Raw genomic sequence first — 12071 nt, 5'->3', positions numbered from 1 at the left:
AAACATTGCATACAGTACAAAATGATATAGAATATGATGGTGCCTTGTTCGAGCCTATAAACAATCAATCTGATGAAGGTGTGTTCATTTTCTTTTTTTCCAACAAAAAAGCACGTTTATTTTATTTTATTTTGATACCACACTCAGTCAATGTGTTATATACCTAATTGTTGGACCAAACATCATGCAGAGGACCATCTGGAGGCACCTCGTGCTTTGGATATTGATGATCTTCTTGATGATGAAGAGACCAGACAGTACATTGGTGAAGGTAAATTTATTTTGTGTGGCGCTTTCGTGTAAATTAATTTTGGTGAAGGTAAATTTTATTAATGTTGTGTAATAACGGCCAATGCTTGCTTTCATAGCAGATGGTGCCTTCGAGTCCTATCGTGTCAGTGTTAATGGTGTTGATCTGAATAACAATGAAAAGCCTTACGATTATGTCTACCAAAATTTGCCTGATAGGCACCATGTTCTGAGAAAGGTGCCTAACTGCTTGTACTGTGGAGCAATGAAATTTCAATATGAATCACCTGGATTCTGTTGTAGAAAAGGAAAGATAAAAGTACATGTTCCACAAGTGCCTGATGAGTTAAAAAGGTTATTCACAAGTCAGGTAGATAATGATGCACAATTTTCGCTGGGGTGGAGCGGTGAAGTAGGGAGATCGGGGGTGGGAGATCCAAAGAATATCGGCCATCGGATGTGGTCGAGTAAGGAGAGAGAATGAATGAGAGTTAATCTGGTACGCACGTTTTTAATGTCATCTTTTTTTTGTGTGCGTTTTATGAGGTGGACGTAGTTTAGGTCGTGACTGTAGATGTGAGATTTGTTTGATGGCTGTAGGATAATTTGAAGTGGTGTATTATAGGGGTAGAGATAAATTTGATTTATTTGTACTACTAAATATATGTTCCTTTGCTGAAAACAAGGTACAATGCACCCACGGCGTCACAGGTCGCAGCTATCTGGTCAGATGGCAACGATCCCCAAACATGTTTTGATAGGAGTGTGCTTGTGTATGCCAGAGGGGATCGCCCGCGCTATATCAAAGCATATCATGGATGTTATGATCCATTGGCATATCTATTATTTAAACCTAAGGGGGAAACTGGCTGGAATAAATTTATGCCGTACAATGATACAGTGACTGATAAGGAAGGACACACCTCGGTTCATCCAACAGAAGCAGCAGATCCAATAGGTACCGAACATGATTTAATTTCCAATGCCTTAATAAAACGCATGAGTACATACTAATATATTTTTTTTGTTAGAGATAGAGCAAGGTGAGGATGACACGGACGTACAACAAGGTGAAAACATGAGTACCATGGTGGAGGAACGACAATCTGGGAGATTTGTGACAGCAAGAGAGTACTATTGTTATTTGATGCAAGTTAGAGAGGGGCTTTTTAACATATTGCTATTTGGAGGACGACTTTTCCAACAATGGGTTGTTGACATGTACATAAAGATCGAGTCTATGAGGCTTGATTGGTATTCTAACCCTGATAACCAGAAACTCATACGGGCGGAACTATATCAGGTGAGTTATGCAATGTTTTATTATTTGCAATATAATATGACACAACAATTCAAAACTAAAAAAACATACATGCTCTATATTTTCTATTTTTATGTAGGGTTTGGTTGATGTAATTTCTGTCGGGGAGACAAGGGCTTCAGAGGTTGGCAAGAGAGTAGTGCTACCCCGCAGTTTCCCAGGTGGCGATCGTGACATGATGCAAAGATTTCTTAATGCAATGGCTATAGTCCAGCGTTTTGGAAAACCAGATTACTTCATCACCATGACTTGCAACCCGTACTAGGAGGAGATTACTCAAAATCTTGAGCTTGGCCAACAACCACAAGATAGGCCAGAGCTGGTTTCAAGAGTATACAGGGCCAAGCTGCAATCCTTGATGGATTTATTGATCAAGAAAAAGTATTTTGGAGAGGTGGCAGCATATGTCCATGTCACTGAATTCCAAAAGAGGGGGCTTCCACATGAACACATCCTACTAATTATGAAGAAAGGTAGTAACTTAACAACCCCATATGCTTATGACAAAGTAATTTCTACAGAGCTACCAGACAAGGATAAATACCCTGTGTTGCATAGCCTGGTCATCAAGCATATGCTGCATGGCCCATGTGGGGTCTTGAATAGAAAGTGTGCTTGTATGGTTAATGGAGAATGCCGCTTTCGCTATCCTAGACAGTTTTGTGCAGCAACACAACAAGGCAAAGATTCATATCCTTTGTATAGGAGGAGGGATGATGGATGTCATGTGAAAGTAAGAGGTGCCGAGTTGGACAATAGGTGGGTGGTTCCATACAATCCTAGGCTGCTTATGACATATAATTGCCACATAAATGTTGAAGCTTGCTCAAGCATCAAAGCTTGTAAGTACTTGTTTAAGTACGTACACAAAGGCCACGACCGTGCATCGTACTCTGTTGATCCTGCTGGAGTAATCAATGAGATCCATCAGTACAGGGATGCTAGATACATATCACCCTCGGAAGCTGTACATAGGATTTCTGGCTTCCACCTTTTTGGAGTTTGTCCATCTGTTTTGCAGCTCCAGTGTCATCTACCTAATATGCAGTCTGTTATTATTGAGGAGACAGCCAATCTCAAGGATGTTGTAAAAAACCATCTGCAACTATGACGACACTCACGGAATACTTCACGTTGAACCGTGAAGATAGTTATGCAATGAAATTCTTGTATAGAGAGATCCCGGAACACTACCGGTGGATTAGTGGTAAGAAGGCATGGTAAAGAAGAAAGCATAGGGGACAGGTGGGGCGTATTGTGTATGCACACCCGGCTGAAGGAGAAAGATATTTCTTGAGAGTACTTCTAAATCATGTACGAGGTGCAACCTCATTTGAGAATTTACGGACAGTTGCTGAAATCATGTACCCTACTTTCAGAGAAACATGCGAGAAGAGAGGACTCATAGAAAGGGATCAGACTATTGATGACTGCTTGAGTGAGGCAACAACTTTTCAGATGCCAGCAGCTCTGCGACGGTTATTTGCGACTATTCTTGTGTTTTGTGAGGCCACCAACATCCGCGGATTGTGGGACAAGCACAAGGAATCTTTCTCCGAAGATTATAGCCGAAACAATCCGAACACAACAGCAGTAGAACAAATGGTTCTCAGAGACATTCGGGATTTAATTCAGTCAATGGGAAAGGATATAAGGAATTATGATCTACCTGAGCTAAATAATATGGGTAATATTTTCAGCATTAATATTATTCTAAAAAATATTTTATTGTCTGGTAAAATACATAATTGTAATACTTTAATATCTGGATGTCAATACAGTAACTATTTCATATATTATTTACTTATTCCATATATTTATTTACTTATTCCATTATCATTTTCTTGTGTCAAGCAGATGAATTTAACAATGACATTATGAAAGAGGTTAGGGAGGAACTGGATGTGCCTGTCGACCAAGAACATTTGGATATATATGCTTCTCTTAACAAGGAACAACAAGAAGGATTTGATGAAATATTAAATTGTGTACTGAATAAGAAGAGCCAAGTGTTTTTCGTGGATGGTCCAGGAGGAACAGGAAAGACATTCCTATATAAGACACTTCTTGGTAGAGTGCGCTCAGAGGGATTAATTGCCATTGCAACTGCAACTTCAGGTATTGCGGCGTCCATATTGCCTGGAGGACGCACAACACACTCAAGGTTCAAAATCCCAATTAAGCTTGCTAACAATACCACATGCACCTTCACAAAGCAAAGTGGCACTGCAGAGTTACTACGTACGGTATCCTTGATTATCTGGGATGAAGTAGCGATGACAAAGCGGCTAGCAGTGGAGTGTCTTGATAGGTCCCTCTAGGATGTTATGAATTCTTGTTTGCCATTTGGGGGAAAGGTTATGGTATTTGGTGGAGATTTTAGACAGGTGCTACCTGTGGTACCACGTGGGACAAGAGCACAGGTAACAGATGCTACATTGCAACGATCTTATTTGTGGGAAAGAATAAGGAAGATACGATTGTCACGAAACATGAGGGCTCAGTCTGACCCATGGTTTGCAGATTACCTCCTTAGAATTGGGAATGGAACTGAAGAGACAATTGGAGATGATTATGTCCGTCTTCCAGATGATATTTTGATTGAGTATACTAACAACGAAGAATCGGTAAACAAGCTCATTCAAGAAGTCTTCCCATCACTTGAGAAAAATGCAAGATCATCAGCTTATATGAGCAAACGTGCCATCCTGTCTACCACTAATGAACATGTGGATCAGCTAAATGCAAGTATGATTGACAAATTTCCAGGTGAGGAAAAGGTTTATCATAGCTTCGACTCTGTTGATGATGACTCAAGGAATAACTATCCTATTGACTTCTTGAACTCCATCACTCCAAATGGTCTCCCCCCACATGAGCTCAAAATAAAAACCAACTACCCTGTGATCCTTCTCCGTAATCTTGATCCTAACAATGGCTTGTGCAATGGAACAAGACTAATGGTTAGAGCATCCCAAGACAATGCAATTGATGCAGAAATAGTTGGTGGGCAACATGAAGGGAAAAGGGTGTTCATACCTAGAATCCCTGTCTCCATCAGATGATATTTCACTTCCTTTCAAGATGAAAAGGAAGCAATTCCCAATTCGTTTGAGCTTTGCGATGACAATAAATAAAGCTCAGGGGCAAACCATCCCACATGTTGGGATCTATCTTCCAGAGCCAGTGTTCTCACATGGGCAGCTCTATGTTGCCTTGTCGAGGGGTGTGTCCAGGCAAACAACAAGAATATTGGCCAAACCAAACAAGGAATTAGATCCAACAGGGAAGTGCACCAAAAATATAGTGTATAAAGATGTCCTGCAATGGTGACAAGGTGATAAGTAATGTCCTATATGCTTTTATGTTCCCTTCATCTCATGATATTTGATTTGAGAGACAGTGACGAGCAGCATGTATGGCTATATGACAGAGATACTCGAAGGTCTTCAAGTGGGTTATGGTGCTATTCAAAAGTGATATACATTAATACCGGCTCTTGTTTAGCTGGAACTGAGAGGTGAATTTTTCATTGTTTAATTCTGTTTTTTCACATTATTTGATACTTTAGTGATCTGAGTTTTCAGTGATCGCCTGCTGGATGCTGCTCGGCCTGCAGCACCAGGATCGCCGCTGCCATTGCTTGCTCTTTGCGAGTTTTACTGATGGGTATATGATTTATGAATGACAGGTGTCAGGAGCTGTTACGACGAGGGCAACCGTACAACTGAAACGTTGACCATGGATTTGTTGACCAAATATTTTTTTCCCAGTGATATATTTATGTACTGGTTTGCATCCATCAGCATAAACTGAACTACTTAGACGGAGAGACTGCTTCGGCAAAGCCCTCTGGGAGCAGAGATCAAGTCAAGGCTTTATATTATCTCGAGATGCATTCTTATGCTGATCCAGTGGCACGACTGACGAAGAACAGATTTAGACGGCATCTTAATTCCATGTTTAAATCTCATATTGTGCAAGAATATCTTGGTCCTTTCTATTGTATACATTTTTTTCTTAAAAATACTAAAGACACGTAGACGTACGGCATAGTGCGGGGCCATGCCCCCAGCCGGTCTCTCCGTCTGGGGATATTTTAGTGGCTGTCTAATTTCTTTATATTGTATATATATGTATTACCTTCAGGTAGAGTAAAGTAGTGGCTGTCCAATTTCTTTAAATGCAAGAAACATTAGAGATATTTTAGATGAGAATAAAGAGATGGATCATGATTGCTTCAATTTAGTAATTCGGATGGCTGCGCAGAACAAATTCTTGTTGACGAAGAATCAAAAACAAAAATACCACTTTATGGATCTCCAGTTTTCTATAAGTTCATCTAATTCTTAATTCTATAATTAATTAAATACTTATAAATTTTGTAAAATCAACAGTCCATAACCCAGTTTGGACGAGATCTGCGATGTTGTGGCAATCTAGACCACAAGAAACTGGCAAAAGTGCTCGAGTGCTGGCCTAACATGGAATACAAAATTAAAGATTGCAGCAATGTAAGATATGTTCAGTGTACTCCTTTATATTTTATTTATATGTATTATACTTTTTTTAAACACTTATATTAAATGTCTATGTTTTTAGATTTTACTGCCATATTACTGAGATGGACTATATACTTTATTCATAATGGATATGCAAAAGAAAACTGTGCACATTATGGGTCCACTCCCAGATGATGTTTGTTACAAGGGTTTTGATCAAATCATGTCATGTATAGCTACATTTCACACTATCGCTAAAAGGTTCAGTCTCGCTATGAAACTGATAAATTCTAAGTGGGACGGTAATATTTATTACTGGAAGCGAATATTCCCTGCATGTGTTACAAAAGTTCCAAAACATAAAGACTGGTAATCACCTATAATATGTTTCTTCTTTCTTATTATCACAAAATAGTTATTTGATTTATGTACAATAAATTAAACAAATGCTAATCTCCAAGAAATTAGGAGGCTTCTTTGTATACAATTTCATGAAGTCATGGGATGGTGTAAGATTGCCACCGATCAACACTGTAAGCATATATTCTCTAACTATATTCCGTACACTACATACAAAATTAATAACTTAACTTATTATATCTACTATGTACAGCTATCAAATTCACTGAGGATGGAATTTTTGGGGGACATTCTTAAGAGCCATGCAAACGAATGTTTTGACAACTTTCCTGAAGATCTTCGAGCCATGATTAAGGACTTAGACAGAATGTAACTTAAATGGTTATACGAGAAAAAACTTTACTATAACTTCTTAGTTTCCTGGATTGTATACATCCTCAAAGATATTGTGTAAAAGTTGAAGTATGAATTTTTTTTTTGTTTTCATGTGCGTCTCTAAGATAAATCCGTTGCGTTAGCACGAGCATTATACTATCGTGTAAAAGTTGAAGTATTAAATTTTTTTTTATTGTTTTCATGTACATCTCCAAGATAAATCCGTTGCATTAGCACGGGCATTATACTAGTGGACGGAAAATGGCGAAGGCGTCCACGCAAATGTTCGTCAAATCAAATTCGTCCACGGCTCTTCTAGCCTATCTAGTCTCTATACGGGCGTGAGGTCTTCTTCGTACGGGGGGGCCTTCCAAGCTGGATCTGGCCCAGGATCGGCCCAACTACACAGCCTCCTTCTGCCTCCTTGGGTTTGGGCCCGTTCGTTTCTTAATGGCGAAGAGGTCAGAAGGGGCAATCGATCCCGGTGATCTCGCGCGGAATCCCGCATGCCTAGGCGCCGTCCCAACTCCCAAACGACTGAACGAGTCCACGGCGCGCACGCCAAGGCCTGGCTAGGGTTCGCTAGCTAGTATAAATATCCAGGGTCGCCACTCCTTGTGTCTCCATCCAAGCCCCCGACGTTTCCGATCTCGTTTCTCTCCTCGCGAGTTGTGACATCTTCTTCGCGTTCATTCAAGGTATGCGAGTTGTCGATCGATCTCTAATCTCTTCGTGTTTGATTTCTAGGACTATTTCCAATGAGGTTGTGAATCGTGATATGATAGTTGATGATTCTTTTTCGTAGATCGTTCTACTTTCAATCGGTTGGCATTGTCAATTAATATATGGTTCTTTCAATTCAGTTCAACAGATTCATTGCCGATGATACTTTTCGTAGATCGTTATAGTTTCCATCCGTTGGCATTGCCAAATAATATTTGGTTCTTTGAATTCGATTCAACAAATGCAGATCTTCGTTAAGACCCTTTGGTTCTTTGAATTCGATTCAACAGATGCAGATCTTCGTTAAGACCCTCACCGGCAAGAGCATCACTCTGGAGGTTGAGAGCTCGGACACCATCGACAATGTCAAGGCTAAGATCCAGGACAAGGAGGGCATCCCTCCGGACCAGCAGCGCCTCATCTTCGCCGGCAAGCAGCTGGAGGATGGCCGCACCTTGGCCGACTACAACATCCAGAAGGAGTCCACCCTCCACCTTGTCCTCCGCCTCCGTGGTGGTCAGTGATCTGATCTGATCTGATCGCGATGGGAACTGGTTGAGTGTCCTGCCGTCTGCCAGTCTTCGTCTTAGGTCGTTTCTTCGTTACGAGAGGCCTCAGTCTTATCTTAGGTCTTAGGTTGTTTCTTCGTTCTGTGTGAGGCCTGCCAGACTTTATCTTAGGTCGTTTCTTCTTCAGAATGTGGGGTCGTGGGCTCGTGGCTGTGTTTCTGAGCACGTTATGCAGCACTTATTTTGCTGTAACAATTTGGAGTAATAAGCTAAGTCTGGTTTGCCATATTTTTCTTCTGTATATTTTCTGATCCATGTTACCTTTTTGCTGATTGTCATTGCGTTTTTCATTTCCGCGAGCGTCCTACCATTGAACGTACAGTTGCATACACCTTTCTTTCCAAAGCAGCAGCCACTAAACAATAAGACTAGCGAGTTGTGGCTTGTTTAGGCTCCTGCAATTGAACCTTTCTTTCCAAAGCAGTTCCAAAGCAGCAGCCCCCCTAGAACAAAAGCACCAGCGAGTCGTGCCTTGTTTTGTTGTTTAGGCACACCAGCGAGTCGGCTTGTTTTGTTAGGCACCTGCAACATCAGCGATCCGTGGCAGTTTTTAATACTCCATCCGTTCCAAATTATAAGTCGTTTTGACTTTTTTGATTCATCTATTTTGCTATATATGTAGACATATTATTTATCTAGATTCATAGCAAAATGGATGTATCAAAAAAGTCAAAACGACTTATAATTTGGAACTGAGAAAGTATAAAGCTGAATCCATTGCTAATCCAAATGAATTTCATTAGTTCTTAGATTAATTTTTCAATTTTTTTAGTAAAGAGCGATAACCAATTCCAAATGTTGCCATTTGAGGGCACCAACCAAACATATTTTCATATACACAGGTTGCCATTTCAGGGCAACAACCAAACATATTTTCATTTCCACTTTCATTGATATTCATTTAGGGAAGTATAAGTTTCCTCAAGTACACTTATTCAGAGCACAAATATTCCATGTTGCCATTTCAGGGCACCAACCAAACATATTTTCATTGATATTCATTGAGGGAAGTATAAGTTTCCAAAGCAATTCATGTGCGCAAGTACACTTATTCAGAGCACAAATAGAAGAGAGAACAAAAAAAAACTTGTATTCAGATCACATAGAAGGGAGAACAACATTCAGGCAAGTATAAGTTTCCAAAGGAATTCATCTGCGCAAGTACACTTGTATTCGGAGCACAAGTAGAATAGAAAACAACAAAAAAAAACGGCTATGCTAGTGCCCAAACGTCCGAACGAACCTGCGTCCGGATGCTTGTGCATGGCCCCCGCGCCTCCTCTTGCTTTTTTTGAAATACGTGCCTTCTCCGCTTTTTTGAAATACGCGCCTTCTCCTGTTGCTGCACCCCACGCCTTCTCTAGCTGTTGCGCCCCACACCTTCTCCTGCCCGCCCAGTTGCATCGAGAGAGAGGGAACACAACGCGCGTGCCCAATGCGAGAGAGACCCTAGCTGCATGAGAGAGAGAGAGGGATCACTGCTCACTAACCCAATGCAAGAGAGAGAGAGAGAGAAAGCACAACGCACGTGCCCCAGTGCGAGAGAGAGGGAGGGAGCACGCACAACGCACATGCACATGTGTTGAGCCGACCACATGCTCCACCATGGGGACCACGCCTGGTGGTGCAGCGCGTGCTTGCCCACGTGTCAGAGCGCGTGGGGAGCAGCACCTGTTGCAACATACTGAAACAAGGTGAAACATACATTTGCAACATATGTGTATAATCCTACAACATATGCAACATCCACCTAAAACACTTGCAACACATGTCTGAAACGGATAAAATATTTAGAACATAAGCTTACAACATACGTGTATAGCCACTGCAACATATGCAACATCCAGATAAAAACATGCAACATCTAGATGAAAAACAGCTGAAACATTTGAAAATCATACTTACAGCATATGTGTATAGCCATGGTAACGTATGCAACATCCCGATCTACTTTTGCAATATCCATATGAAACACTTGCAACATCCAGATGAAACATCTGAAACACTTGAAACATACTCTTTAACAAGTGTTTTCATCGCACAATGTCACCTTGCTGCTTGCAAGAATTGCGGAGCTCAATGCCACCGCGGCGCATGGAGTTCGTCGATGCGCCCTTGGGCAAGGACCTGCTCGGTGGCCTGGGTGAACACCTACGCATTGCGCGCGAGCACCCCTCGGCGAGCACCTACTCAGCGCCCTGGGCCAGCACACCCTACGCGCGGCGGAGGACGGGCATGGCGCGGTGGGAGATGGGGGCGCGGCGGGAGATGGAGGTGACGGCACGCCAAAGTGGCCTGGCAGGGGCGGAGGTAGTCACGCGCTGCGCCGGGCTGGGCCAGTAGCCGAGCGATGGAGGCGGTAGGCGAGCGGACAGGAGCAAGTGAGCGGATAAGAACGAGTACGTGAGTGGATATGAACGAATACATGGACAAATGGATTTTTTCATTTAGAAATGGAGGAGCGGGGAGTCTTGGCTAGCGTCGCGCGGCCCATGAATGAAGCGTCTCCCAGCATTATGAAAAAAGAGAGTAAAGTGCACCAGCGGTCCCTAAACTTGTACCGCTGTGTCATCCCGGTCCCTAAACTCGCAAATCGACCGTTTAGGTCATCAAACTTGTTCATCTGTGTCATCTCGGTCCCTAAACTTGTTCGGCTATGTCATCCGGGTCCCTAAACTTGTAAATCGACCATTTAGGTCCTCAAACTTGTTTAGTTGTGTCACCCCGGTCCCTAAACTTAGTTTTGAGTCTCATCTGAGTCAAAACAAGGTGATCTAAAAACTTTATATCAAAAAATAATTCATAACTTTTTCATATGAACTCGAATGGAGACAAACTTTATATCAAAATTGAAGCCCTCGACGCGATCTATGACTTTGTAGTTGAAAAGTTTTTTGAATTAAAACTGTTTATGGTCCCAAAATATTATTGTGTGTTTATAGATTTTGAAAATTGAAATTTAAAATTAAAATTTGGGACACTAAATGACTTCAAACAAAAAACTTTTCAACTATAAAGTTGTAGATCGTATTGAGAACTATAACTTTCATATAGACTATATCAATATCCAAGATTGTTTGATAATTTTAAATTTCAAATTTCAATATCCAAGATTTTAACTTTCATATAGATTTTGAAAGAAGGTCTTTGCCGAGTGCCCGATTTTTGACACTCGGCAAAGCAGTTTGCACTCGGCAAATGCCTTGTTTCTAGTAGTGAGCAGTGGGCAGTGGCTGTGGTGCAGCGGGTCATGTTGAGGATGGAAACTCAACTCTTGATCATGGCCAGGAATCGTCAACTATCGTCTCTTGTGGATTCTTCCTCACTCTTGGTCATGGACCTGTAATTCTATCATCCCTCTTGACGAAACACGTGCATGTGTGTTGGGCGATGTCGCCACTCGCCAGCACCACTTTCACTGCCGGCTTGATAGCAAAGGGTCAGATTCCATCGCGGTGCACCGGAAGGGGATTTGATTTTGTGGGGGGCACACAGGCGACAGCGCGCCAGCGGGTGCCCTTGGCAACCCCGCGTCGGCTTGGGCAACGTCAACGTACGTGGGCAGGTGGGCGAGCGGGGGCGGTTCGACTTGGACCCCCGAGCTGAGCCGCGTCTTTTACAGCATATATCTCGAAGGAAGATTGTATTAGTTTCTTCAATCTCTGTGCCTCAGTGCCTTCGTTTTTGTTGAAGTCCAAATTCAAAAGGTAAACACAGAATCAGTATGCTACAACAAGAGCCGATGAAATACACAATAAAGATTTAAGGAAGATACAGAAGTTCGTCAAAGACAACCCCGAATTAACCATGGAAGAGGCCACGACCATCTATTATGATGTACAAGGGATAGCAACACCGGCAATGAAGTATGAAAGGGGCAATCTTTTGTTTTCTGATCACGAGTATAAAAATTTGACAACATATATGCGCCAGTTGCATGAATATTACATGGCTCAAACAATAGAGACGGAG

At 41.8% G+C, this 12071-nt stretch overlaps 2 protein-coding genes across 3 annotated transcripts in view; both read left to right on the top strand.

Moving 5' to 3' along the window:
- The window catches only part of LOC136528210 (exopolygalacturonase-like), a 269570-nt gene that overhangs the window by 242533 nt on the left and 14966 nt on the right, over window positions 1–12071 (top strand). The gene's annotated exons all lie outside the window — the stretch shown is intronic.
- On the top strand, window positions 7368–8327 carry LOC136528219 (ubiquitin). 2 transcript variants are annotated; one of them, XM_066521150.1, is made up of 2 exons: window positions 7368–7505; window positions 7821–8327. In XM_066521150.1, exon 2 carries the CDS (start codon window positions 7821–7823, stop codon window positions 8052–8054), a length of 234 nt encoding a protein of 77 aa, XP_066377247.1. In that variant the 5' UTR covers window positions 7368–7505; the 3' UTR covers window positions 8055–8327. The 2 variants fall into 2 exon arrangements, with proteins under 2 accessions (XP_066377247.1, XP_066377248.1); XM_066521151.1 differs by having other exon boundaries at window positions 7414–7505; window positions 7778–8327.

Source organism: Miscanthus floridulus, chromosome 19 (genome assembly GCF_019320115.1).
Source record: "Miscanthus floridulus cultivar M001 chromosome 19, ASM1932011v1, whole genome shotgun sequence".
Lineage (NCBI taxonomy): Eukaryota > Viridiplantae > Streptophyta > Magnoliopsida > Poales > Poaceae > Miscanthus > Miscanthus floridulus.
The sequence above is the reverse complement of the archived record's forward strand: the minus strand, read 5'-3'. Positions and strand labels throughout refer to the sequence as shown.

Coding starts and splice junctions, on each gene's coding strand:
- LOC136528219 (XM_066521150.1), top strand. CDS start 7,821: ATGCAGATCTTCGTTAAGACCCTCACCGGCAAGAGCATCACTCTGGAG.